Source organism: Terrapene carolina, unplaced genomic scaffold (genome assembly GCF_002925995.2).
Source record: "Terrapene carolina triunguis isolate 2854851 unplaced genomic scaffold, T_m_triunguis-2.0 Scaffold790, whole genome shotgun sequence".
Classification (NCBI taxonomy): domain Eukaryota; kingdom Metazoa; phylum Chordata; order Testudines; family Emydidae; genus Terrapene; species Terrapene triunguis.
The window spans coordinates 1,835,000-1,858,236 of NW_020665141.1; the positions used below are offsets into that span (position 1 = coordinate 1,835,000).

The 23,237-nt window shown below is 40.9% G+C and overlaps 1 protein-coding gene across 1 annotated transcript in view; it reads right to left on the reverse strand.

Annotated features, from left to right (window-relative positions):
- DEPDC5 (DEP domain containing 5) overlaps positions 1–23,237 on the reverse strand; it is a 56,710-nt gene that overhangs the window by 28,357 nt on the left and 5,116 nt on the right. The window contains exons 6-23 of the mRNA XM_024197977.2: positions 22,753–22,822; positions 21,381–21,459; positions 20,965–21,026; positions 19,953–20,022; positions 19,095–19,167; positions 17,862–17,965; positions 17,499–17,573; positions 16,659–16,793; positions 15,908–15,969; positions 15,736–15,809; positions 14,418–14,487; positions 13,457–13,493; positions 12,369–12,489; positions 10,895–11,118; positions 7,874–8,077; positions 7,064–7,199; positions 4,729–4,826; positions 1,469–1,534 (exon numbers count right to left, since the gene is read on the reverse strand). Coding sequence (XP_024053745.1) covers positions 1,469–1,534; positions 4,729–4,826; positions 7,064–7,199; positions 7,874–8,077; positions 10,895–11,118; positions 12,369–12,489; positions 13,457–13,493; positions 14,418–14,487; positions 15,736–15,809; positions 15,908–15,969; positions 16,659–16,793; positions 17,499–17,573; positions 17,862–17,965; positions 19,095–19,167; positions 19,953–20,022; positions 20,965–21,026; positions 21,381–21,459; positions 22,753–22,822 — 1,760 coding nt within the window. The remainder of the gene's footprint in view (positions 1–1,468; positions 1,535–4,728; positions 4,827–7,063; positions 7,200–7,873; positions 8,078–10,894; positions 11,119–12,368; positions 12,490–13,456; positions 13,494–14,417; positions 14,488–15,735; positions 15,810–15,907; positions 15,970–16,658; positions 16,794–17,498; positions 17,574–17,861; positions 17,966–19,094; positions 19,168–19,952; positions 20,023–20,964; positions 21,027–21,380; positions 21,460–22,752; positions 22,823–23,237) is intronic.

The following is a 23,237-nucleotide window of genomic DNA, read 5'->3' on the forward strand; positions in this document are numbered from 1 at the left end:
TATGAATGAAAGTCACCAGCAGGTTGGATGGGGAGGGAAGGAAGGCGAGTAAGAGAGAAAAAGGGAGGGAGAGAAAGACACAGTTTGTTAAACAATGCAGTGCACATGCTAATTCAATCCCATCATGCAAATGGGATTCAAAGTTAATACCTTAAATTATCTGTTGATTGTAAGCTAGAGCTGAAATAGCTGCTGTGCTGCTGAGGTTACTGCAGATCAGGTGCAATTTCATATTATGAAACAAAGAAAAAAAATCAACATTCCAAGTCTGGACAAGCAAATCAGACCAGCTCCTCCTCCTGGATGATTGTAGGAGAGGTTGGTGAGGGAAAGAATGACAGCCTGTTTCTGGAATAGGTAGCATACAACAGCAGAAAAGAGAACATTTCTACAGTTATAAAAATAGAAGACAGCCAGAAGAGGTGGGAAGAAAGGAAAAATAGTATCTTGTAACCTGCTTTCCCCCCACATCCCTCTAAATTTAGGGTATTGTTGTAAGATTCTGGAGATCTAAAACACAGATAATTCAACATCAAATAATCTACATCAATCATCTGTCCAGGGATGCCTGAATCAACCTGCCCTAAGAGCTCTGGGCGATTACTGATACATAAATCATTGTTGCACAGATCTCATCGATAAAGCTGTTTTACTTTACCTTAAACATTTTATTTTAACATTAATGAGGGGGGAAAATATTGTTGCAAGAAACTGATACAAGACAAACTGTTGCAAGAAATGTTCTCTGAAGCAGAGCCATGCCCTCACTCTTGTAATAGATGGAGGCATATAAGCTTCAGTAAAGGGTATCTTGTACATAAAATGCTGGCCTTCCTTCTCTTTCATTAGATTGTCTAGCTGGCACCAAACAGAACCTTTATGGTTCAAAGGCAGATCAGGAGAGTCCAACAGCCTCTTTAGCTCGTTACGTAAAAATTATGGGCAGAGGATGAATTCAGGAAATGATGCAGCTTTTGATTTAATGAATTCTTAGACAGGAACATGTAAAGCCATAGTATATAAGGGCTCTACAGAGAGCCACTGACAATCACAGGAAAGCCGAATGTAAACCTGTCTGCTGCCACATACTCAGTGCATAACTACACTACAGCTGCAGTGCCGTAGTTTAATACTGCATCAATGGAAGCGGTTTTTCCATCAATGAAGTTAGATTAACTACACTGATGGAAAACTCTCTCCAAGAGGTGGTAGTTAGGTCAATGGAAGAATTCTTCTGTCGACCTGCCCTCTTTACACAGGGGGTTAGGTCAACCAAACTACAGTGCTCAGCACGTGAAATTTTCCCCAGCCCTTAGCAACATAGCTACTTCGGTCTAATTTTTAAGTGTAGACCAGGCCTCACTAGACTCCCAACTCCTTGCTCACCAACCCCTAATGCCTTTGCATGTACACACACCCCAGCCCTTGTCTACCCAGGCCTCCTGCCCAACCTTCCCCTCCCGCTTACTTGGATCCAGAGAGGTGGAAACAGCATCTTCCAATGAATCTTTGTTCTGGGTTCTGAGGTTCATCCCTATGATAGGCAGACATGTATTTTATTACAAATAATCATTTGTGCATAACATTCATTCCTCTTCCCTCCAAGAGAAATTCACACAAACGTGCGTAAAGCTCAAAGTAATTGTATAATGCCTCTCTCAACCCCCAAGATATTCAGGGCACTGCATAACATAAAATATGTAAAAACAGCCAACACATAAAAAGCCACCATCTTTAAATTCAATTAAAGTGGTCCAGTACTAAAATGGATACCATGGTGATGGGCAACTTTATAAATGCTTGCAATAAAAAATAATTGAGAGTTACCCATAATTATTAAGCTTGCTAACCTCTAGATTTCACATTTAAAGGCTAACCCAATTTTTCCTAAAATGGGCACTTTTTTTGAACACGCAGGATGTTTCTATTAGATTTTTTTCTTACTTAAGGAAAAAAAGTGAGACGAATTAATACATATAGAACGTATCGAGGAAGATGTTAAAGTTAGTAAAAACAAACAATGGAAACTGCCACAGAAATATTTATATAGCAAAAGAGGAAAAATAAGATTTACTACAGAGTTCAAATAATTGATGAGAGTAGATTATGGGAATTCAAGGTAGCCCAGATGTTTTAGACACAGACTACCAGTGTACATGGCTTTCTGAGGGGAAAAAACAACAACAGATGATCCTCTGGATTCAGCCAGTATAGCTCTACCTGGCTGCCTGGGCACTTACTGAGCTGGGAATTTGGAAAGTGATAACCCTCTAAGAATTATTGCAATAGATTACATCTGCAAAAACAAACCACTGCTAAAATATCTTTAAGTGGAGAATATTTGTGGATGATAAAAGTAACCAAGGCGCTGAAAATATGGACATTCAATCATTTATAAACTGCACTTTCTGCACCATTATAACATAAAGAGGAAAAGAGACAATATACCCATGATCAAGAGGGAAAAATTACAACTGTTGTGGGCATTTTCAGATTTTGAGCCAAATTTTCCTCTCTGTGCTAGACTTGATCAAAACTAACATTGAGTTAAACTGAGTTACTATGGATTTATGCTAATGTAACTGACTGCGGAATTGAAACTTTTGTGTTTAACATCTTAACTATAGTGTTAATGATATGAAATGGACTCATAGTTCAGCTAACTTGGAGAACATATACTAGGCAGAGTTTCTAAATATTCACAGGGGCTGATTTTATAAAGTTGGAACCCGCCGCTTTATCCAATAAATGAATATCCAAGAAAAATCATGTTCTCTACATTATATAGCAATTACTGTAAGAACAGATGGGTTTTTGATTCCATGATGATGGCAGGAAATCAGAAGAGGAGGCAAGGACAAGTTGCCATTAATCTTGCGTCAAACCCATTAATGACATCCGCCATCCACTTAGGAAAATGCAGTAAGACTTGTTTTCTCTAAACTGTCATCTGGCATCTGCTGGACAATACAGATAACATGTTGAATGCCAATGTAAATAGTTGGGGTAATTTTTTACTAAGGAGGCACATGTTGCAATACCTGAATGAACTATACTGTAGGCAGGAGCATGATGCCCTGATGTGATTCACTAAAAATCATTGTTGGAAAGATCTGTTCTGGATGACTCATGCCATAGGAAATGGAAAGATATAGGCTGGAGTCACATCCATGCAGTAGTGGCTTCAGCTCATTAGAGAGTTCAGTTATGAAGAGATGCTAATAGGGAATTTTAAGAAGCATGATAACTATAGACATAATTTTGCCTATAAATCACATGTGTGTCTGTTACAGGGGTTTTGAGGCTTCTCAAAACAATACAGTTGAAAAAGGGGAAAAAAATTATATATTCTGTGCATTCATGTTGCACAAATTATATACAGTATTTGAGGTGCAATCGAACAACTACCAGAACAAAAATATAAAAGTAAGGTAAGAAAATTAACCATGTTCAAATGAAACATGAAGGACATGAAACAGAAATAACTTTACAGTGATTGGATTTCCACACAGTTATAGCTGCAAAGAAATGTTATTGGCAGTGAGTTTGCTAGCAAATTGTTTTGGACACTGTAGTGTGTGGAGGGATGTGTGTAATAAGTGCAAAAATCATAACCATACATTGAAAGGCAAAAACTCAAAATGAACCTGTGAAATTAGAAAGAAGAAGAGAACAAGGGGAGTCTAAAATACTCTGTTCAAAGTGTTGGGAAATTCTACCATTGATCATGTTTCATCTAAATAGTAGATGATACTTTGAAAAGTTAGCCCACAAACAGACAGTTACTGCAACTGAATGCTTAGTTTGGCAAATTTGTTTTACCGGCTTTAAGAGATTCAGAAGAAATTTTGAAATTTTCAGTAATTTTCAGTATAAGACACACTCCTAATAATCTGTAATTTAATGTTTAAAAGTGCATCTTATTTCCTCAAGTACAGATTCTCATCCAATTGTTCACACAGGCCCAAATCCAAAAAAGCAGCTAATCACATTATGTAATCTTGTTTAAAAATAGGCACACGCTTAACTGTTTTGTTGGATCCAGGCCTTAAAGGCTGTAAAAAGCTCTGCAACCAGCACCTACAGTTCAAAATGGAAAACCCTATTTACAACTTCTCTTGAAGCCTATAGCTCACTACTAATTACCACAGACTTTATTCTCTGAGAATTATTAGAAAGATGGAATCATCTCAAACAAGCAACTCAGGTATTTTAATACATATTCAGATTCATTTTGCTTTAACCCAAGAAGGCAAACACTCAATATAGTATAGCACAGTAAAGCACATCATGGAGCATTAGAGAAAATTTTGCTCCTCCCCCCCATGTCTGGACACCAGATTTTGCATTAATGGAGCAGATTACCTTACTTTCAACTGAACACCCAGTAAGTGTTAAGCACAAACAATGGACATCTTTTCTATACCAAGAAATTTATAAAATGTAACTAGAGGAGCAGAAAGACAGATACAAAACAATGAGGGGATAATGGACATTAATTGCTCAATGTACAGCTGTATATTAGTTTGGAACTATTAAAGTGCTTAGTGTTATTCATCATCTGTACCCTGTAGCTCCTGGACCCACCCATGTTCCATGGTTCCTAGCTCTGTTACTTTATGACGGTTATCCTCTTACATAGCATCCTCCCATAGCTCCATATCACTAGTCCTTTCATACTTCTATTTAAAACCCCCAAGCCTGCTCTGTTGACTAGTACTTTATTACCTGCACCATTACTGCCGACCAAACTGCTTGAAAACTCATCCGTTCCACTGAAGCTCAGGAAGGAGATGCTGTCACCTGGATGACGAGAAGTGATGTGCCTGGAGAGAACAAGATGCTGGCAGATTGGTTCATTACAGAGAAACAATACTGCCTCTCAGAGTTAGGTCAAGTCTTTTAATCAAAACTCAGATGCAAAAGCAACCTGGGGTCTAAGCTCGGCCTTTGGTGAATCAATGCTCCATACAACACACAGGGACCAGGACAGGCCTGGAGGGATCTTAGGAGATTCTGTACCAATGCAGAATATTGATCCCTATAATTTGGTACCCAATCTCTGGCAGTGACCTATACTATATTCTCACAGGATAATGGTTTTCATAGATAACTAGCTACCCACGCATCCACTAGGAGACAAATACAGCTAAACAAGGATGAAGAAGATTCCCATGTTATGCACAGGTCCAACTTTAAAAAATGGAAATTCCAACCAGGTCCAAATCTACCATGGATCTATTTATGTTCAGTAGGGAGGAACCAACTGAGAATATGCGAGTAGGAAAGCCTGATGTTAGTGACCATAATTTAACATATAAGGAAAGGCTTCATATGAAGTATCATGCAGCGTGTATAGATTTCTTTTTTAAAAAGCAAAATTTGGGAACTAAAACTTGGTAAGAGTAGAGTAATGGGAATATTAAAATCCATCATGAGTGGGAGGAGGTTAGAGAATTGTAAAAGACACCATTGCTTAAAAGGTGAGACTAAAACTTGTCTGGAAAAGAAAATTGCGAAGAAGAAGAATTAACCAGTGTGACTTCCTGAAAAACTGCTTAAAGATTGGAGAGTGAAACAACACTGTACTGGAAATAAAGAAGGGAGAGGAAACCAAAACAATGAGGGTCAATCACAGCGAGGGCTTGAAGGGAAATGCCAGAGCAGCAAAAAGTAAAAGTTAATGTCAGCCAAGAGATGAAAGGGGAACAATACGGACTTTTACAAAGGGTATGTCTACACTACCCACCGGATCAGTGGGCAGCGATCGATCCAGCTGGGGGGGCGGGGGGGGAGGAGGTCAATTTATCACGTCTAGTCTAGATGCGATAAATCGACCCGAGCGCTCTCCCGTCGACTCCTGTACTCCACCGCCGCAAGAGGCGCAGACGGAGTCAACGGGGGAGTGGCAGCAGTCGACTCACCGCAGTGAAGACACCACGGTAAGTCGATCTAAGTACATCGACTTTAGCTATGTTATTCACGTAGCTGAAGTTGCGTAGCTTAGGTCAATTCCCCCTCCCCACAGTGTAGACCAGGGCTAAGACATAAGAGAAAGTAATGCTTGAAAGGAAACAGACCCATTAAAGTTAATGACAGAGGAAAGAGATTAAGTTAATGACAATTCTAAAGTGATTAAGTTACTGAACATTAAAAAAACCTTTTTTTCATTAAAGTGAAAAACTGATACAGGAAATAATAAAGACCTTGTTAATTGAGATGTAGCTAAAAAGCTAGTACGGGAATACCTGGGTGGGAGGAGTGGGGGAGGGTAACTGTGCAGCTCAGCAGATAGACCCATCACTAGATCTAGACTAACTTCCGAAATAACTTAAAAAAAAAAATCATATACATAGTGACTACTGAATGATTTAGCTCTCTCAGGGGTCAAGATGCAGTGACCATGCTGATACTGCAGGTCTGTGTAAGCTCCCAATACTGTTTGGAGCATTGAATGAGATTTGTAGGTAAACAGAAATCTTTAATTTAAGAACAGCTAGCCATTCTTACAGGCAGTCCAGCTCTTGCATTGCATTTTTCACATTTCCCTATCCTGTCAAACATGGCTTTATTTCTCACCAGGTCTCAGTAGTGGGGGAAAAGAGGGGTAGGGCTGAAATTGCTTAAACAGTACTATAAGGCAAAGCCCTTCCCTATGCTCGAAATATACTTCTCTGGAATGGCAAGTTACAGCTTTTGAGATAGGAACCGCTTCCCTGTACCAAGTAGTAAGGCAGTTATTGAAGGCCTGGGGCACCTGCCATGGCCATTTCCTGGATGAGCCCAGGGGCGATACACTGGCCTGATTATGGGTCTCAGACATGCAGCAAGAAGTAACCTAAGTATGCATGAACTACGGGAAAATAAGCCCTATTTCCATGCTTGCTCCTGGGGCCTTATGCCTTACAATAAAAATTGAGGCATATGTACACAGCGCTGATGTTGCATACTACAAAATATGTATGTCCTGAACCTTTATTTTCTTTATCCGATATGTGGCTAGCCTTTTACACACTTTTTTTAAAAAGTCAGATCAATTTCTTTACTTGGGTGATGGCCTTACCTGCCAGTTGCCTCATGGTAGGCTAGCTCCAGCAGCTCAGCAGAGGAGTGCGTCAGATCCCGCTGCCCGTTGCCCTGCATTTCTGCCATGTTCTGACGAGTTTGGTGGTGGATCTGGATTGCTTCTCCTGATGGACCTATCCAATTATATATTTATCAGTCTCACCCAATCGTCTCTCGTTGCGTTAGTTTTCCCCAATTCATCCCCAACTCCTTCTCCACAGCAGAAGCACCACTAATTGATACGGAGGACTACAATGTCCCTTGGAAATTTTGTAAGACACAGTCCTCTCAATCTGCAGGAGGTAGCAAATGAAATACTGAAGATTCTCATTCTAAAATACAGAGACACTTTTTGGAAGGCCTTTTTACAAGACTCAAGGCAAGCTGGGCATAGTTCAGAATTTGAATCTCAAACCTGGAACATAAAGGTGTGCACTTCCATAATAATTCCCTTATTGAGCTCAGTCACAGCCCCGCCAGAATCTCCTGTCTAGTAAAGGCCACCAGAAATTTCCATCTGCTGCAGACAATAAAAAAGGAGAACTCTGGGCTTCCATATCCTCCATCTTCCATAAACTTGCTCCAAGCACTGAGGACACTAGCAGATGACACCAGCACATGACAACATTCCCAAGAGACAATAGGGCATCAGGTTGTGTCAGTACTTGGCTCAGTCCCCATTGTGCTGCATTCTACCTCAGGAAACCAGAACAGTTCACTCTGCCAGCTTATCTAGAGGGGTGCCCTCCCCATGTTAAAGCTCAAAGCTTTAACTGTTTAAAAAAAACATACTATAACGAAGACTCACCCACAGGAAAAGTGTGCATCCAACGCCTCCTATTGGATGTGAGTTTCATGGGCATGCGGGATGGTGCAAAGGGATTTATTAATGCCCGCTGTGGCGTATACCCCCCAGGACGAATGTGCAGCATGGATTCTGCACTGCCTACATGAAACCTCCCTGGTGCGCTGGAGTCTCGCTGCTGTGACTCTAGCATATTCTCAAGGACATCTGCAAAACACAATTTTCAGTTAACATAAGACCAAACAAGAGCCACACTTAGTGCACTACTTAGTAAAACAAGGACCACTAGGACAAGTGGGGATTTGCAGAGGGAGGCAGATGGTACTAATCCAGAAATTACACTATAAATGGGAGTCCAGACAAGACAGAACCAGGATTTTCTGCATTTAAAAGCATTACAGTAGGAAAGCCAGAGAGGAAGCAATTTCTAAACAAGCCACGAAGAACTGTTATTTCTTCCTATTTTTCAATAATAAACAGGGGGTTCTCACCCAGAACTCTAGACATTCCTGACAAGTTATAATAAAATATTGATGATGAAGCAGAAATTTAAAGAGAGCAACTGCAGCGAAATTATAGGAGATTGGGCAAAGGGGAGATCTAAGGAAGTAAAGTACTCCATTTTTTTAAAAAAATGGGCAGTTTCAACCATTGAAAGAAGTGGTAGGAATCATTAAACTACAGCATGCTTTCACCACAGGATACAAGATCTTGGTGAGCTCGTTTAAGTCACTACTATCTGATGCACGGCACAAAAGCATCTATTTAGAATTAAGTGTAAATGAAAGAAAGAAATGAAGGAAGTGGTGAGGATTGGAGAACGCAGAAGAAGTGTCTTAGACAAAGGCATACAGGGCACCTAAGGGAAAGTTAGTGAAGAAGTTAAGAATACAAAAAGGTCCAGACTATGCACGAGGAAACTCATGGCAATAAAAGTGTGGAGTGCAGAAGAAACTGCAAACAACAAGGAAAGAGGATATTTAATAAGGAAACAGAGTTCCCAAAAGCAGTAAAACGAAAGATCCAATTAAAGAAGAAAACAGGTGTGGCAGAAATAGAAATGGAAGAGCTAATAGAATACATCCTGGGCACAGTTATAGCAAAAAATGAGACGGGGGAAGAAGAGGCTTAAGACCCTACCCATATGGGGCAGATGCTCCTGTATCAGGTTTAGTGAGGCAAGAGGGATAGTTTACAGGTTATAGAAGATGACATACACGGATATCCATCAGTAGGAGCAGATGGGCTCTATTGCAGAACTCTTAAGAACCCAATAATAGCTAGCTAGCTTATATAACACTTTTCATCCATAGATGAAGTACATTACAAAAGGTAAGTATCAATTATCCCCAGTTTACAATGGGAAACGGACTCAGAGGGGAAGTGACTTGCCTAAGGTCACACAGTTGGTCAGTGGTAGAAATGAGAATAGAATCCAAGTCTTTGACCCCCTCCCTCAGCTATTGCTTTACTTTTAAGGAAACTATCTTTATATATTGCTTGATATAGGAAAAGCACTGGAGAACTTAAGCAGCAAAAGCAGTAGTAAGTTTTGAATAGGACAGTAAGCAGTTACAGGCCAGCATGTCCAACTCCTATCACAGGGCAGATACTGGTGTCAGATGAGATGGCAAGACCTCAGTGAAACGGAAAGCATAAGCAGCCTTCATTAAGAGCAGATTGAGTTAAAAAAAAATCAGACTGATTTCTTCTAAAGAGCTTCAAAGTACTGGTGAAGGGTGGACAGAGAGTGCAATTTACCTAGATTTCAGCAGGGCTTAGGAGAAGGCACCACATGCTGTCAGAGGACAAAATTAATAAAAAGGGCAGGCACCAGTGAACATAGCAAAATGGCTCTGTTGGCTGGCAGGAGGAAGGATCCAGAAAGTTATAGTTAATGACAGTAAATCCTCATGGAGAGGAGTTATAAAGGGGGTCCCGCAGGACCCACTGCTGAGAGCAATTGTATTATACAGATTCATAAGTGGCTTGGAAAATGAAACATTAGTTGCACATATCCATATCACAGATGATCCAAAGGTAGGAGGGGACACAGAAGAATATAGATCTCTTAAAGGAAGATGTTAACAGGGAAGGGAAATGGGCAGATCAGTGTCAATGCCTATATAGGAAAAAGGAGGAGTACTTGTGGCACCTTAGAAACTAACAAATTTATTTGAGCATAAGCTTTCGTGGGCAAAAACCCACTTCATCGGATGCATGCAGTGGAAAATACAGTAGGAAGATAGATAGATAGATATATACACACACACATATATACATACACACACACACACACACACACACACACACACAGAGAGAACATGAAAAAAGTAAAGTAAAACAAAACTTATTTCCCCATGCTAATTTTCCCCCCCTATTGTTACTCACACCTTCTTGTCAACTGTTGGAAATGGGCCATCCTGATCATCACTACAAGTTTTTTTTTCCTCCTGCTGATAATAGCTCACCTTAATTGATTACTCTCGTTACAGTTGGTATGGCAAACACCCATTTTTTCATGTTCTACATATATCTATATATATATCTATATCTATATCTATATATATCTATATATATATATCTATATATATATCTATATCTATATCTATCTATCTATCTTCCTACTGTATTTTCCACTGCATGCATCCAATGAAGTGGGTTTTAGCCCATGAAAGCTTATGCTCAAATAAATTTGTTAGTCTCTAAGGTGCCACAAGTACTCCTGTTCTTTTTGCTGATACAGACTAACACGGCTACCACTCTGAAACCTGCCTATATAGGGTGAGCCAATAAGAACACAAAAGGGAACTGGACAAGTATAAAGAGAGAGACAGCACTGAACCCAGAGCGCAGAGGTGTGCATTGTGGATAAACACATTTTCAAAGCTGTAACATGAATGCTGAAGTGAAAATTGCCCCCTCTGTGCTGCTTTGGAAGTGACTGACTTGAACTCAGGACCTCTCTCTTCCTACCCCACAACCAAAGGGACTTCCCTATCTCCATTCGTGCCACAGTCTGACCTCGGGTGCTGGTGTAGCCCAAGGAGCTGCTGACTTCATATTGGTGCAAATGAGGCCTTGGGATCATCAAGATGTTGGAGATCTTCCCCAAGGAGCTGTCATCGGAAGCTTGGCTCCTCACCTCCTCTGGGAGCAGGGTGCGGCTCTGCACGGAAGGGCTGGACGAGACATCATAAGAGCTAGAGCTCTTCCTGGTGCGGCTCTCTCTCTCCCTCGCAGACCTACTGAAGGATACATAGGTTCAATAGCACTGAAGTGAAATCCCACTTCCTGGGCAAATCAAGAGGATCCAACAGCTTCCCACTTATCCAGGAAACTGTAGACAGATAGCTGAATCCAAGCATAGTGGTAAAGGGTTACTGTCACCATCTTTGAATATATGAGTGCAATGGCACATTTGCCTTCCCTAGCTAGCATATTAAATAGTTATCCAACAACATAGGATACTGAACACTAGAAATCTCCTAGATAGGCAGCAGTGCTCCAAAGGGAGCCTGCTCAGCACCTCCCACAATTCTGCAGCCATCCAGCCAGCTATGGCATTGATGGGATTTGGAAGGAACCAGGCCCTACACAGCTAGAAAACCAGACTGGCCAGGGAGTTCTAAAGCTCCCTTAAAATTAAATTAAAGGTCTTTAAAAGGTACTGGCATCTTTCCAAGCTGAGCTCTATTAGCTCAGTACATGAGTGAATGAATCCATGTATGTAGATTTTTGTGTACAAAGCTCCCCTAGACCAATACAATGCCTCCTAAGCCCTGAAGGAAAGATATAACTGATGACACTCTGAAGCAGCCCCATTAGGCCCATCTTCATGAAACTGCACCAGGAACTTAGGGAGATTGAATGTAATTAGCCAAAAAAAGCATCTGGCCAGGACATCAGGATGAACACCCAACTCAGGAGGAATGCCACAGAAATTTTCAGTGACCCCATGGTCATGAGCTCTATTTCAATTCACATCCAGAAATTAACTCTTTCAGTTGTTAAGGAATTCTACACCCCCTACCCACCCTGTTTGGTATCATCTCAGAGGACAGAGCACCAATCTCTGAATGACCATTTCCACTTCCAGCAGCTCCGATGTGTTCCTCAAAAGTCATCCAAGTATGAAACCAGCCTAACCATGTTTAGCTTGCAAAATCTGACAGGAGCACAGGAAAAAGAGAGATGGCTACAATAATTTTTCTGTTTGAACAAGCAAGCAAAATTTAAATTGGATGGAAATATATTGATAGTTATTCCTTTTACTTGCTCCCATAGCATTAGTATGGCTTCACAGTAGCATGGTGGGAAGGCCGCCAGCAGGAAGCTCACTGATACCAGCTGAAAATATTAGTTCTAAACATTATTCTCAGACCAAGCTCTTGGTGTTCAGCCTTCCCCATCTTTCCCAAGAGCATTTTATATATGTCAGCAAATGCACTGAAGTGGTGAAGCTGAACCAGAATCAGTTTGCTTAAAAGCTTCCTACCTGAAAGTGGTACAGCGCTGGGCTCGGGATGGGCCAGGCAGTCTGAACACTTGGGCATCATAGCCATCATAATCAACTTGAATGGGAAGGGCATTCTCAGCATCTTTAGGAGCCCCTAATGCTGGAACACAGAACATTTAATACTGGAGTCTCATTTATAATTACTGTTCAAAATCTGAGATTGCTGGACAAATTAGAAGCAGCCAGCTATCACTTCAGAGACAAGGAATTGTCCGCAAATACACCTCTACCTTGATATAATGCTGTCCTTGGGAGCCAAAAAATCTTACCGCATTATAGGTGAAACCGTGTTATACTGAACTTGCTTTGATCCACTGGAGTGCGCAGCCTCGCCCCTCCGGAGCACTGCTTTACCACGTTATATCCAAATTCGTGTTATATCGGGTGGCGTTATATCGAGGTAGTGGTGTATATGGTAAGGAACTGCATAGAAGAGTGTCATGTATAGAACAACTGAAACAGATCCATTAGCTCAACTGGGAAAGCAATCACCTGGGAATCAGCGATTTAGACCCACTATTAATTCCTCCCTTACATTCAGTCATTCGCTGACAAGTCTTCCTATTTGTATGAGGTGTTGTGACCACCTCCAATCAGGATGTGCAGGTTTGCAGAAATGACCTCATGTGTAAGGACAAAATAACTCCCCCTTCTGTTCACACACACATTCCTGAAAGAAGGTGGTATTGCAGTATGAAAAGCCAGAGATTATTTAATTCTGTATATAAGGCATTTCTAGCACCTTAAGCACAGCAGTCAAGGCCCATCCTTCCCTCGAGCCACACTGCTAGAGGGCCAAGGCCTATACATCAACTTGACACCATCTCCTCTAGCCATTGACAAGCAGTCAGGGCTAAGACCCTACCCCATTGATCACATGCCAGGAAGTCAGCTTAGATACCTATACCAGCACCCCAGGACACATGCGTCTTGTTTTGCTGCCTTTTGCCGCAATTATCCCCTTTTCAATCCCATCAATAGTGGTTTCATTGCAGTTTACTTGCCTTGCTAGAGCCATTTATTGTTTTTTTAAATCAACTGGGTCATTCCAGTACTGAATTACTCACAGGGGTCTCGACCGTTTTTCACTTTCTCTGTCAGCAACTGGAGGAGCAGACACAGGAAATGTGATAAAGAAAATAAAACAGGTCAGCATGTTCTAAGGAAATTTGACCCCACAGTGACTGAGGGTCAAACTTAACACTTGGTATCAGACTTCAGGGTTTATTCTGCTGACTCAGATAAGGCAGCCAGACCATCTCAGTGATGCAGAAATTTGACACCCAGTCACAACCCCCAGAGACATTTTTCTCCTCCTCCCCAGTGTCCCTTCTCCCTCAAATTTTCCCATGATAGACAGAAACTTTCCAATATCCCATATTAGCTAGAACAATTCACTTTTAAATACCATGAGCTTCCCTTCACCCCATACTGGGAAGCGCAAGTCTTCAAACTAGCCCCACGTTCATAATCCCTATCATACCAAGGGTACATACTGCAAAGTAAGGTGTAACCAATGTGGTACTGGCATGGGTAACAGTAGAAATGAGGATATTGCAACATGGGCTTCCATACAGGCTAGCTGGTCAAGTACAAGCCTGCTGGATACTCTGACTACATGCTTGGGTTGTTGGCCTGTGCTGGGTTTCATGACGCCACATCTACACTGCTATTGTTACCTGCACTAGCTAGATTAGAGCTGGCATGAGTATGCGTACACCATGCTATTATTACACATTAATTTCCAGTGCAGATGTACCCCAAGAATCACAGCTTTGAATTCTGTCACTAGCACAGAATCCAGTTTGTCACCACTGACAGAGCTAGAAGAGGGCTCTGAAGCCTGGCACCAAAAAGAATTACAAGTATTTTTGAACGATAAGGCGGCAGGGGTTCCTTTAGGTCACAATTGAATTAATATGGACTAGGGGCCATGTGGAAAAGACAAGGACTGAACACCATGCCTCAGCTAAGGAGACATCAGTTTGTCCAGATGACAGGAAGAAGAGATCCCAGCGACCAGCCTACCTTCCTTCCTGCCAGTTTAATCCGTGGGGTGAAGCTGTTACATAGGAGCTGGCTTTTGGATGTGTAGAAACTGGAAAGGAAAAACAAAAGCTTGTTTAGTTAACTTTTAGGAAATGAACATTTTAAATAAAAGTGTTGAGTTTGGGTTATTTTCCTGCCTGTACAGACTGGGGAAAAGGGAAGAATTTTGAGCCAGGCTCTTTCTGGAAAAGAGATGAAATAGACATCAGGAAAGATTTGGATAGATGGTTACAAAGGCACTTTAGTTCAAGAAAAACTGGAATCTATAAAGCCTCACCCTTAGACTCTCAAATGCAACTTAACTCACAGTTCACCTCAATAATTTAACAATTGAACTCTCTCATTCCCTTCCTCTTTCTCCAGAAAATTGTTCACTTCCATTAACTTTTGCAAGATATGATGCTATGTGCCATTGGTGACTCTCTCCGTAATCTACTTGCCCCTAATGATCGCGCCATAATTGTTTATAAGCTACTCCCCCCCACAAGCTTCTCCCATTTGAATTTGCAACCAGTCAACTATTTGCGATAATGTGTATCTTGCAGTAAGAAAAGATTCAGATGAGACATCCTAGAGCACTCTTTCATATAAGGCAAAGAGCTATCAGAAGATCAATCTACTTGGAATGACAGAATATGACAGAATCTGTGTAAGTGGTTACTGGTCAAGACACCCAGGCATGCAGAGACAACTTACCTATGCTAGCAGCAGCTATATGGATATTGTTGAATGTGTGCACGTGTGTGTATGTGTGGTGGGGGGTAATTCAACCTCTGGTCCAGCCTCTTATGAAAACAGAGAATACTGTCAGAGTACTTAACAAAAAGATACTTGAAATAATGGAATATAACCATACCATGGCTTGGTGGTTGCGAACATCACACTACAGCCCTCAGTATTTCACTAGGATCATATACCTGCTCCAATCTTTACCCACATCAGACCCATTTTCCTTACCCATAATAGCTTATTCAGGATTTACTCCTGAGTTGGTTGAAGTGATCTGACCAGTCCATTCTGATTTGCTTAACTTCCTGCATTTGCCTAAGCAAACTTCAAAGACAGAAATGGGTCTGCTGGACATGGAACCTCAGCAAGACTCCTTCCTTTACAAGTTGCTCTATAACCTTCGAAATTTTGTATGTATACACTTTGCTCTACTTGTGGTTTGCATGCATAGCAGGAGAAACTAACAATGGAATGAAATGAAGAATTCAGCAGGTCAGTGGAGAAGAACATGCAGCATGAAGGCTCAGCACTAGCTGATATTTACCTATCACCCCAACAACACACCTACCTATGGTTTATCCAGTGTGGAATATTGTAGTCATCTCCTAAGCGAGAATCTCCGGGACCACTGCGATTGTGCAGCTAAGAGAGGAGAGTTCACAGATGCAATAATTACTGAGAGTTTTGGCCAACTAGTCTCATAATAAGCAGCACTTTCAGGGGAGCCAAGATTCTGTTACCTTGAAGAGTGGAACAGCATGCAGTGGTTGCTCCCCCATGCATACTAAATCTACACCAATCCCTGAAAACAAAGAAACGAAGGGGTTAAGCCACATACGATCCAGAACTGTTGCTGCTGGCCTAATCCAAACAGGTCATAAATCTGAGTTAAAGTTACATAAATCTACTGCATTTGAACCAAATTTTTAAATCTGATTACAATAAACTGCTAATGATCCCATGCTTTCTTCGCATTAACTACCATGAAGCAGAAGCAGCCTTCTTTATAAGCAGGCTGCTCTTTCTAGTCTAATATTTAACACAATGCATTTGCTTCCATCACAGTGATCTGCAATGCCAAAAATGATGGAGAGCATAGGTGTGCCCAGATGTTGTTATTGCTGTGGTTTACCCATACAGAGTGCAGGAAGGGAGATAGGAAAAGTTTCCCCATGACTAATGCATATCAGATAAAATTGTCTTTCAGCGAAACGTTCCTCATGGCCTGATTTTAAGAAGTGCTGAGCACTCACAAATCCCAGTGAAACTAACTGGAGCTGCAAGCGTGCAGCACCTCTAAAAATCAGCCTATTATTGCACTTAATTTGGAAATAAGTCTTCCAGCTATAAACTGTCTTCGAGATGGATACAGGACCTTGCGATGGTGACTTTTGGAGAGCTAAGGGAAGCAATGGACCTGGATGAAATTAAGGTTGTTTGCATACACAGAGAGTATAAAACATTGCCAGTTAGTTATGAAAACTATTTTACCATTATCTATCATGCGCTGTTTGGTCAGGATCATGAGGAGACGGTCCACTTCAAACACACCCACCCCAGGTGTGATAACCACAGACATCTGTCCGGTCCGGTCGAAGTTGCGGTTTATGTAATGCTTGTCAAACACTGAGATAAATTAGAATCAAGGAACAGACATATTTTAAAATAAAATTATGTTAAAGATTCCATGAATGCTCAAGAAATAACTCACTACTGATGGTGCTAGGAAGCAACCTTCCCCAAACACGAGTGCAGCCAGTTAGTGGCTACAAGGCCATGACCAAAAATGTTTCCCCCCTGATTTTGAAAGGCATGGTAGATTGACAGTAGAGATAGGAAGAAGGGCAAAAGATGATGGGTGTAGGCATGCATATACATGGGTGCCTGTCCTGTCTGCTAGAGTTTGCTTTATTGCCACTTAGACAAGATGTCAAACACAGGGAGCAACTGGATCAAATAGTATGATATGCTTCTCTACAAAAAAATAAAGCCACTACATTATGGTGACTGGAGGACTCTGATGTCTAGAAGCCACACCGATACACATTAGACAAAGGAAAATAAATTATTTAATGCAGACAAAGCTTTGCAGTTGGTTCCAAGAACTTAAACTGCCCAACTTCAGATCTTTCATCTTGAATACCAGTTCTCACTGAAATAGATACAGACTAGTTACTGTTGAATGAAAGACGTGACACCTTAAATAGCCTTCCCCTCCTTGCTTTCACAGGTTAGTGCTAGGCAAGCAGCACTCCACAGAAATCTATTGGCTGTAGCTTTCTGTGGTCCCTCCTCTCTATACTCTGCACAAGTTTATTCTTCACTACTCACCATTGAATGAAAGATTTATGGCCTCCAGGTAGTTCCCTTGTGCTGAGGTAGAATTATACCCTGGGGGGAAGCCATCTGGACAAGAGATTGAAAGAAATAATTTCATTTTTAATAGATGCAGACAAATGGACATTTCCTACACTTTAGAGTTATTCCCACACCTCTCCCTTATACAGAGTCAGAACTTGTGCTTCCCAGGCCATCTCAGACAGAGCCACAAGAAACTGGAGGCAGCAAGAATGTCATTTGTGCCATAAGCATTGGAACAGGCAACCTCAGTGTAGAGTGTTGCTAGACCCAGAGCTAGAAGCTTTGCAGCTAAGTTTCATTTAAAAAAACAAAAAACAAAAAAGATCTCCCTACCTGCCTGTTCCAATCGCACCAGCACCGGGTACTGAATAAAAAGTTTTTTAATGGTCACAAGCAATGACGTCCACTCTTCTCGTCTCTCATTCTGTACTACAACCCTAAAAGGAACACAACTTTTGAGGACCATAGAAGGAAGGAGAGCATGAGGCTTCTCAGAGGAAGTTTTAAGAGGGAGAGAAGGATGCACAAGTTACAGCTTGAGGAAATGAATGATAAAGAGGAGAGTGAATACTTCTACAACTTGGTCTCCCAGGTGAGATAGCTACCAGACATCCATCTTATTATGTGTATTAGTATCCATTCATATCCACAATGTGCTAGGTGATGTACAAACATCAAAGCAGGCAAGGTCCCTGCCCTGAAGACCTTACAATCTGTGGCTTATACAAGATCTTACATTATAGCCTACATGTAAGACAGAAATATAGTAACATGTTCTATGTTTAATATGGAAAAGCATCATTTCTTTTTAAAGGAGGAACTGGCATTTCAAGCTAGACGAACTTTACCAGCTGGCGAAAGCTTCAATAACCATATCCCATCCTGATCAGCAGACACAGGACTCAAATATGTAACTGGAAATATAATCAAAGTTTCAGCACTGGCACCCCACAAAGAGCTCATTCTAAAGACAGCCAAGTCTTACATAAAATGCTACCATTAGCACTACAAAGCAGGGGTCGTCAACCTTTCAGAAGTGGTGTGCCGAGTCTTCATTTATTCACTCTAATTTAAGGTTTCGCGTGCCAGTAATACATTTTAACGTTTTTAGAAGGTCTCTTTCTATAAGTCTATAATATATAACTAAAACTATTGTTGTATGTAAAGTAAATACGGTTTTAAAAAATGTTTAAGAAGATTCATTTAAGATTAAATTAAAATACAGAGCCCCCCGGACCGGTGGCCAAGACCCAGGCAGTGTGAGTGCCACTGAAAATCAGCTCACGTGCCACCTTCAACACGCATGCCGCCTTCAGCACGCGTGCCTACCCCTGCCCTAAAGCCTCTGAAGTTTGTCATCGATTTCTATAACTAAGTAGCTGCAAATGTGAGTGTGGGGAGAACTGGTCAATTTGCCAGGACTCAGAGAGGGATGTTTCTCATTTTGCTAAGATCTTGCCCTTGTGATGTATTCTAGCAAGAAACGTGTCTCATTAATAAGAATTACATATGCGTTTGTTCAAAAATATCCCTTAAAACACAAAACCGTCACAGGGGAAAATATACTTGTAGAAATCTTCATAAAATCTTCCCTCATGATCCTGCCGAATTGAGGCACGGTGTATCTCAGGAAACTCATCTGAAATGGAGAGGAAAGCAAGGATGAAGATGGTTCATTCAGAAATCAGAAGGGGGTCCCAATACGCTTACTCCCGTTTTTTAGTTATTTCTAGAGTACATCTAAATCTGTAAGAAAAAAATCAGATCTCTCTGACAATATTAAATTTGGATTAAAAATGAAGTCACAGGGATCTTTCTACAAGAGTGAGTACTTTGGGAACAATTTGCATATATGCCCTACATCCTTTCATGTTAGGTTTTTCCTTAAAGGATTCACACAGGGACTGATCAAGCACCCACTGTGTTTGGCATGGACTCCGTTGGACAGAGAGTGCATCCACCTAACACAAAGAGGGAAGCTGTGCTCACCTTGTGAAATATACTTGAGTTAAGGTACAAGAAAATAAGGTTCTCTGCAAGTTTACAGATACACTGATCCCTTCTCTTCCCCTCCATTTCTGAGGAGAACAAGGACTTAACAGAAATAATAAAAATAGACTCAGAGTTGTACAAGTTGTACATATGCAATATGAAACCATGGAAGATAGAGGAATGTCTGCATCTCCTGAAGCATCCACGGTCACTGATATTCCCTGCGTAACACATTCCTACTGAACTACAGAACACAGTACCCAATAATGGAATTAAGTTCCCCATTGGCACAAACTATTGTTAGCTAACACCAACCTCCAAGAGATAAGGGGGACAGACTGAAGGCAAGAGTATGGAAGGGGGGGGGGGGGGGAGGGGTAGCAGGAGGAGAAGGAGGAAGAGAGGAGAAAATATTATTCAATAGCTTCTTACCTATGGATTTTGCATCATAAAAAGTTCTAGAAAATAGAACCACTGTCACCTCATGGCTGCAGTTCTTCTCCTGTTCAAGAGGAATAGAAAGAAGTGGGGGAAAAAAGAAAAATAGTTCTTCTCCCTGAAATCACATACTCATCAGTAACTAATAGTGCACACACACAAAAGAATAGGGAGCAGAGATTATCACAAACAAAAGGAGAACAAACACTGATACACCTGTATTAAACAATGCACGGGGCTTATATGGCTGTACAACACTGCTGTGTAGGTCCTGTAGTGCCAAGCTACAACAAATGGCACTAATGAGCTGTAGAGAGCACCTTGACCAGATCTCTCAGTCTCCCTTCAGAAGGGAAATATGGCCCAGGTGAGGAGTGGAGAGAAAGAAACCCTGAGATATTCAATAGGATAACCAGAGAGCAACTTCTCATCCTCTTCCCCCCATTCCCAATATTAAAACAAAATAGACTCACAATAAAACAGACATCTCACATAGTTTCCAGCTGCATAAAGTCTTACACGGCTCCTATCAATTTCATAACATTGCCAAAAAGCAGCATGGAGATAAGACAACTCTAACATGCACACTTTTTGCCTCCTGGACACCTGGCAATGTCAGTCACACTTTGCACGCATTTGACATTTTCAAGATTTAGAGCTCTTGAGGATTTAAATCTATCCTTGCCGTCTAATTTGTTGATTTCACATTCACCCCCATCTTAAGTGTTTTATTCAAGATTGCTGTGATTTTCTTATTTAAACTGAACTTTTTGGTGCCAAGGCCCTTGTCTGTGAAGGTCCATGGCTAAGGGAGTCATGGCCACTGGAAATTACAATTGATGACTCCGTAAATGTGTACAGGGTCTTAACTCTGACTAGTCAGCTTGTGGCTCTTTTTAAAGACGCTATCAGCACATTAGATAAACAAGTGATACTGGAGAACGGACAAAGACATGGGATGACTTGTTCTTTTAGAAGCAGGCTCTATACGAAACTGCAACAGTACCTTCCATTTGGTGAAAAGATCAGCAAGGAAACCGTTCACAGCCTTCTCAAAGTACAGGTCCCCTGCAAAGAAAACAAAACAAAAAAGCAACACAAAAGCATCAGAAAGCTGCCATTTTTATTACACAAACCCCCACACACCCCTGTTTTGAGGTAACTTTACCTTGAGGGTTCCAGTACAAAAAGTTGTATTAGCATCAGGGGAGCCCACCGAACAGGCATTAAGAGTCACTATTGATGTTACCAGAGAAAGGAACATGACAAACGACAACAAGCAGGGCTAAGGTTTTAGATGATGGGAACAAAAGCACAGCTTTGGTGTCAATGGCAACTGACCCTAACTTCATATTTCCAATGCATTGTCTATGGACAAGGTAGGACATTTAAATCATGTCAGTGAGAAAGTTATCTACATACCATAGATGTCAAAATCCCACATTTCACAGCTCATCTGGATAAAGATGTAAACCATGGCTGAAGTTGAGCGGAACACCACCTACCAAGGAGTGAGAGATAGTGTCAAGTGGTGACCTACCTGTTGAAGACTTCCTAAGGCTATTAACTAGAAGGAAGCTGTTTAGCTCCTGAGCAGTTATCCCAGCATTCTCTAACATGGGCCTTAACTATCAAGCTACACATAAGCTCTGCCTACTAGATAGACAGCACTGCAGTAACTTCTGAGGGGTTTGCTTTTCAAAGTCCTGTGCAATTCTTAATATAGTTGAACTCATTGCACTGATGGTGTTAATCATGTGATTTATGGAATTTGTTATTATTCCCCACATCCTTCACAGCCAGCAGCATGTGTCACCATTAATTTGTGAGCAAGCAATAATGAAAAGGAACTTCCAAGGGCTTCACTTAAAGTATCTGTTAGTGAATGGGGCAGCACATTGTCCCTTGGTAAAATTCCATTTTGTTCAGAGTTGACATTTCAGCAGCTATGTTATCCTTTCTGCCAATTCAGAAAACAAAAACCAGTTAATAAATGCTTTCTGCTAGGGTTATCAAGCAATTAACAAAATTAATCGCGATTAATTGCACTGTTAAACAATAATAGAATATCACAACAGTGCCATGCAAACGTCTGTTCTCACTCTCAGGGGACTTTGTAAACAAGAAGCAGGCAGCATTATCTTCTGCAAATGTAAAAAAACGTGTTTGTTTGAGTGATTGGCTGAACAAGAAGTAGGACTGAGTGGACTTGTAGGCTCTAAAGTTTGACATTGTTTTATTTTTGAATTCAGAGGTTTTTTTGTACATAATTCTACATTTGTAACTTCAACTTTCATGATAAAGAGATTGCACTACAGCACTTGTATTAGGTGAATTGAAAAATACTATTTTTGTTTTTTACAGTGCAAATATTTGTAATAAAAATAATATAAAGTGAGCATTGTACACTTTGTATTCTGTGTTGTAATTGAAATTGATATATTTGAAAATGTAGAAAAACATACAAAAATAATTAATATATTTCAATTGGTATTCTATGGTTTAACAGTGTGATTAATTGTGGTTAATTTTTTAATCGTGATTAATTTTGAGTTAATCACGAGAGTTAACTGCGATTAATCGACAGCCCTACTTTCTGCTCATCGCAACCTCAGTCCAAAGAAAAGAGCAACCAAAGGAGATCATCAAATTTCATACAGTAACATATTAAACAACAAAACTGCTACCAAACCACTAATATGGCTACAGCCAATGGCACAGTGACCAGACACTGGTCTGGAAGCCCTGAAACATCAGCTGAAAGGAAGGGAGAAAAAGGTTTTAAAAATCCTACCCGGGTATCTTCACTGATGTACCCACATGTGACCTTCTCACTCTTAACCCATAGCTCACCCACTTGTGCCCTATAAGCAAAACAAAGAAAGGAATTCAATGCAAAAATAACCTTTGTTAAAGACAGCTGGTATGGAGGTGAGAGAACTACATGCTGTGCTCCAGCTAGAGATACGACAAACATTGCATTCAATTGGGACATGAATATAGCCCTTAACGGTCTGTGAGTAAAATCCATCGAAACAAAACATACTTTAAATGGCTGCCCCCAAGTGGCACCAGTGCCAAGTGACCTCTCACTGCAGCTCCCTACCACAACCCCTCTTTTGCTCCCTCTCACCAAATCTCTTGTCACAACAGTATTCCATTATCACCAAATACCAAAGGCAAACTATGTGGCATTCACCTAAGCCAAATGAGTAGATTTGTCCCATCACTAGGTCCCTCTTCAATTAGATCAAGTCACCAAATGATATAAAGAAGACC